Below are 5587 nucleotides of genomic sequence, written 5' to 3'. Positions count from 1 at the left end.
CAGCCATATAACCAGGCTGCCGGGCCTGGTGGCTCATGCATGTAATCCCAGCACTCCGGGAGGCCAAGGCGGGCAGATCACTTGAGCCCAGGAGTTCAAGAGCAGCCTGGGTAAAACCCATCTCTACAAAAAAAATACTAATTATAATTGAATAATTACAAGGCCATTTGCTACTTCAGGCTGCTGTAGGTTCATCTCATCCTGAACACCACTGTCCTGTTGATCTTTAGTTATTGACTACTGATTTTTTTTTTTTTTTTTTTTTAGACGGAGTCTTGCTCTGTTGCCAGGCTGGAGCACAGTGGCGCAGTCTCGGCTCACTGCAACCTCCGCCTCCTGGGTTCAAGTGATTCTTCTGCCTCAGCCTCCCAAGTAGCTAGGACTACAGGCACGTGCCAAATGCCCGGCTAATTTTTGTATTTTTAGTAAAGACATGGTTTCACCATGTTGGTCAGGATGGTCTTGATCTCTTGACCTCGTGATCCACCCGCCTTGGCCTCCCAAAGTGCTGGGAGGCATGAGCCACTGCGCCCGGCCCCTACTGATTTTTAAAATCAGAGCGAAATGTTCAAAAGTCCCTATGGCTCCCCACTGCTTTGGGAATAAAACCAACTCCTTAGCTTGGCCCCAGCCCAGGTGTGGGCTGGCCTTCCACGACACCACTCCAGTGCCCTGCTCCTGAAGCATCTTGGAAGGTCCCGAGGCCAGGTCTTTGCTTAAGCAGTTCCCATCCGGAATGCACTGCACCTGCCTCTCTCCCTACTCAAATCCTATGCACGGTTCAAGTTCCAGCTGTAACCTCTCCACCTCTGTGGCCAGAACCCTAAGGTCCCTGGTCTTCTTTTGGCTCTAAGCCTCAGGAGGACACAGCCCTTTCCCCAACATCACACAGGACACTGACAATCTCCTTTAAACTGTAATTGTTGCTGAGAAGACCATTTACTTTATAAATTTTACTATTTCAACTATCCCTCACAACAGTCCCATGTGGATACTATCCTTATTCCTGTTTTACTGAGCAGAAGCTTAAGCTCAAATAGGTAAGGGCCCTGCCTATGGGCACACAGCTACTGCTAGACAATGCCCTGTTCACTTTTCTTTCTCACAAGACTGAAAACTCATGAGAGCAGAGACCACAACTAGCACATTCACCCTGTGTGCCTGACATTTACTGGTTGCTAAATAAATACGAATTCAGCTGGGCACAGTGGCTTATGCCTGTAATCCCAGCACTTTGGAAGGCCGAGGCAGGTGGATCACTGGAGATCAGGAGCTCGAGACCAGCCTGGCCAAAGTGGCAAAAACTTGTCTCTATCAAAAATACAAAAATTAGCTGGATGCGATGGTTCACGCCTGTAGTCCCAGCTACTCAGGAGGCTGAGGCAGGAGAATTCCTTGAACCTGAGAGGCGGAGGTTCCAGTGAGCCGAGGTGGTGTCTGGTGTGACAAAGCAAGTCTGTTTCAAAAAATAAATAAATAAATAAGAATTTAAATGAATAATGCCCATTAGTGCCTTGATATATAAGTACTTCTGGGGACTCCATGTTTGGATCCCCTTCCACGAACACTCCCTTCGTGGAAGCCTGTCTTCTCCTTCTAAACGCCATCTCTCTCTATTCCTTCCCACTCAGTGTGAAAGCTGCTTTCCTCTCCTGCATTCCATCTTTCTGGATTCTCTCACTCAGTGTGAGAGTTAGCTGTTTCTTTCTCTCTCCTTCTCCTGTTTCTCTCTCTAAAAAAAAAATTATATATACATATACTTTTTTTTTTGAGACAGAGTCTCTCTCTGTCGCCCAGGCTGCAATGCAGTGGCACAACCTCGGTTCACTGCAACCTCCACCACCTCCCAAGTTCAAGCGATTCTCCTGCCTCAGCCTCCTGAGTAGCTGGGATTACAGACACCTGCCACAATACCCGGCTGGTTTTTGTATTTTTAGTAGAGATGGGGTTTCACCACGTTGGTCGGGCTGGTCTCGAACTCCTGACCTCGCGATCTGCCCGCCTCAGCCTCCCGAAGTGCTGGGATTACAGGCATGAGCCACCGTGCCCGGCCAGTACCTTCTTTATAAAATGACCATGGCAAACCTTCCGCTCTCTTGCCAGGACTTAAGTCCTTTACAAGGATCATTGTACTTAGTCCGGCAGCCATCCTAGGCATAGGTATCTTGTATCACTATTGGTACCGATGACGGAATCTGAGGCTCAGAGGAGCTAAATCTGAGGTCACAGCCAATAAAAAGGCCGCCTTGGGGGCCCACCTTTGCGGGCTGTCATCACCTACAGTCCCCAACTCGTCTTCCCCGGCTGCTCTATTCCATTTCTCAAGAGTAGAAACAGACCATGCACAGTAACATGCATTTCTTGGCGTCACTCAAAGCAGAAACTGTGGGTTCTGGGGACCCCATAAGGGTCCCCCTGGATTTCTGTCTCAGCCACCATGGGGAGGGCCCTCCGGGCTCATCCTGGTGCCTTCTCTAATACAACAGTAGGCACCGAGGCGTTGGCGTTCCTGGGCACAGACCTCCGGGACGCTGGTGATGAGGGGCCCCCACAGACCATGGCACCGCCGGCCACTGTGGGCTCCCGGGCACTCACCCTGCGCAGTGGACGGGGCGGGGGCGTGGTGGGAGCGTGGTGAGAAGCTTAGCAGCTCCATCCAGATGCGAATTGTCCCTCCCATACTTCCCGGGCTGCCGGGGCCTCCATTAGAGCCCCCGAGGGGTGAGAATCCACACCTCCGCAAATGGGCCCGCTTTCCCAGGGCCCCCCTGCCCAGACCTTCCCTGGGCTCTGTGGGTTTTGACACCTCTCTGTAACTTGGTGGGGGGCCACCTCGCACCTTTGCTCAAGATAAAAGCTCAGGCCTGGAGGTGCGCGGCCCAGCCTCCCAGAACCCGTGGCCCCGCCATGGCCCAGACGCCTCCACCGCAGAGCCTCGTCAGCCGCGACCACTGGATCTTCGCCCAGGGCTGGGGCTGGGCCGGCCACTCGGACTCCACGTCCCCTGCCTCCTCCTCGGATTCTTCGGGTTCGTGCCCCTGCGACGGCGCCCGTGGCCTCCCGCAGCCCGCGGTTCTAGACCGCGGCTCCCGAGCCGCAGAGGCAGCCCCGACGACGCCCCGACGAGCGCGCTCCGGGTCGGCGGGCGGACAGCGGCAGAGCGCAAGCGAACGAGAGAAACTGCGCATGCGCACGCTGGCCCGCGCCCTGCAAGAGCTGCGCCGCTTCCTGCCGCCGTCCGTGGTGCCCGCCGGCCAGAGTCTGACCAAGATCGAGACGCTGCGCCTGGCCATCCGCTACATCGGCCACTTGTCGGCCGTGCTGGGCCTCAGCGAGGAGAGTCTACAGCGCCGGCGCCTGCAGCGCGGGGAAGCGGGGTCCCCTCGGGTTTGCCCGACGTGCCCAGACCGCGGCCCCGCGCAAGCGCAGACGCAGACGCAGAGGGAGGAGTTGGAGCTGGGGCAGGGGCAGGGACAGGGACAGGGGCAGGGGCAGGGGCGCGGGCGGGTAGTCCGCGCCAGGGCGTCCTGGGGGTCCTCGTCCGCCTGCCCTGGAGCCCAAGCGGCGCCCGAACGCCTGGGGAGCGGGGTTCACGACGCGAATCCCTGGGCGACACCCCCTTACTGCCCCAAGATACAGTCGCTCCCGTACTCGTCCCAAGGGACAACCTCCGACGCTTCTCTTTGGACCCCACCCCAAAGCTGTCCCTGGACTCAGTCATCCCCAGAGCCCCGGAACCCGCCAGAGTCCTGGACAACGCCCCCAGCAACCCTGGAGCTGGCCGCAGTATACCAGGTATGTGTGTGGACCTCGCTGTGCTCCCCAGCCTCCAGGCTGCAGAGAATCTCATTCTTTTTAGATCCCAGCTTGTCTACCCCAGGCTTATCTAACAGAGGGAGAATGGAAGGAACCCCCAGCTCCTTGGGAGAAGAGGTGGGACCCTGGGAAGTTAAGGCCACACCACTGTCACCACAAGTAGTCTTCACAGCCGTGGGAAAAAGGGGGAGCCCGCAAGATTGGCGTGCTGACAGGAAAATCGCCTCAAGTGCTATTAAGGGTGCAGTGGGGGAAGGAAGCCCCAGGTAAGGGCAGCACTTCCTGAGTAGACGTGCCTGGAGCTGGTGATTTCAGTTTTCCTCAAGCTCCATTCATTCATGAGGCTCATGCATGACTCATGGTCCATAAAAAATCATACTAACCAAAATTTGTTGAACACTTTCTACGTGCCCATCATCATTCTTGAATAATACATACCTTACATGTATTATTCAGCCCCAGTAATGACCTTAGGAAGCAGCTATTATCATCGGCATCCCTATTTTACAGGTGAGAAAACAGACTGAAAAAGGTTACCTGCGTTCTCGCTGCTAGTGAGTCTCAGAGCTGGGACTTCAGCCTTAGCAGAACATCTCCCGAGCAAGTGCTCGTAACCACTCGGCTTTGCTGCATCCACGGCAGAGCTGTCCAGGCGCTGCCAGCCACACCATGGCAAGCAGCCGGGTTCGAGGTCTCTGGACATCAGGGACTGGCCACCTAACCAACTGCTCTTGTCTCTCTTGCAGGGTCTCTCTGTGTCTCCAGAGTCCTGTCTGTCGCTGGGAACTCCTTCTCTCCTGCCCCGCCCATCCTGCCAGAGACTGCAGCCTCAGACCCCCTGGGGGTGCTGGAGCCACAGTACAGAGGTGCTGCCCACCTCAGAGGACCAGGGACCGGGTGCCACCTTCCAGCTCAGTGAAGCGAGCCCTCCCCAGAGCTCAGCCCTGTGGTTCAGTGGCTGCCCTGAACTTTGGCAAGAAGATCTGGAGGAGGCCCGCCTCAGCATCTTCTACTAAACGGCCTCAGCTTCCCTCTTTCCATCCAGGAATCAGGGCTGTAGTGTGGCTCCCTCCTCGTTTCCTACTTTGCTTTAGCCAAGCCTCCTTTTTTTCAAGTGATGTCTTTCAGGGAAGCAGTGTTTGAAATAGATACTGGGCATCTTCCCTGGATGGAGTCAGGGTGGGGACAGTGTCTTCCATGGCTAGACACCCCCAGAATGCCTGGCACTCTGCAGAGCACAGGCTGAGCTACACTAGAAAGGGGTCTCCTTTACCCCGAAGGCAGCTGGGCTGGGACAGGTGGGAGAATGGGCGTGGGAGGCATGCCCCATGCTCTGCTTCTTGGTGATGGTTGGCCTGAGCCCTATATGCTGTGATTTTTTTTGTACTTAAAAAGAAAAAACACATACAACAGAAATTTGGTTTGGTCTGTTTTTTGTCCATCAGGGAAGTCGCTCTCTCTGAGCTTCAGTTTTTGCAGTTCCTAAAGGAGGAACTAGCTTGGGTGGTCGCTGAGGTAGCTTCTTCCTCTAACCTTCCAGAAGTGCTGTGGTTCCTCCATCCTTAGGGTCTTGCTGGCCCTAGGGGCTGTCAGCCGCAGCCAGAAGGATGAGAAGGTCCAGGCAAGCTTAGAGCAGAGACCCAGTGTCGGGGCCCAAGTTGAGCATTCTACTCAGCAGTTACTTGCTGTGTAACCAAGTGAGACCAGCAGGCAAGCTTTAAAACCTCCCTGAGCTTCAGTCTCTTCAATTGTGGAGACAATACTAGACCCC

General features: G+C 55.2%; 1 protein-coding gene across 1 annotated transcript; it reads left to right on the top strand.

The window, feature by feature from the left end:
• Window positions 1–2887: 2887 nt before the first annotated feature.
• Window positions 2888–5232, top strand: MESP2 (mesoderm posterior bHLH transcription factor 2). Its single transcript, XM_017517348.2, has 2 exons — window positions 2888–3795; window positions 4563–5232. Exons 1-2 carry the CDS (start codon window positions 2908–2910, stop codon window positions 4830–4832), a joined length of 1158 nt encoding a protein of 385 aa, XP_017372837.1. The 5' UTR covers window positions 2888–2907; the 3' UTR covers window positions 4833–5232.
• The last annotated feature ends 355 nt before the right edge of the window (window positions 5233–5587 follow it).

Source organism: Cebus imitator, unplaced genomic scaffold (assembly GCF_001604975.1).
Source record: "Cebus imitator isolate Cc_AM_T3 unplaced genomic scaffold, Cebus_imitator-1.0 Scaffold19, whole genome shotgun sequence".
NCBI lineage: Eukaryota > Metazoa > Chordata > Mammalia > Primates > Cebidae > Cebus > Cebus imitator.
The sequence above is the reverse complement of the archived record's forward strand: the minus strand, read 5'-3'. Positions and strand labels throughout refer to the sequence as shown.

Excerpts from the sequence above, each read along its gene's own strand:
- MESP2 (XM_017517348.2), top strand. The coding sequence starts at position 2,908 with ATGGCCCAGACGCCTCCACCGCAGAGCCTCGTCAGCCGCGACCACTGG. Across the intron at positions 3,796-4,562 it reads AGCTGGCCGCAGTATACCAG|GGTCTCTCTGTGTCTCCAGA; the intron begins GTATGTGTGTGG and ends TCTCTCTTGCAG.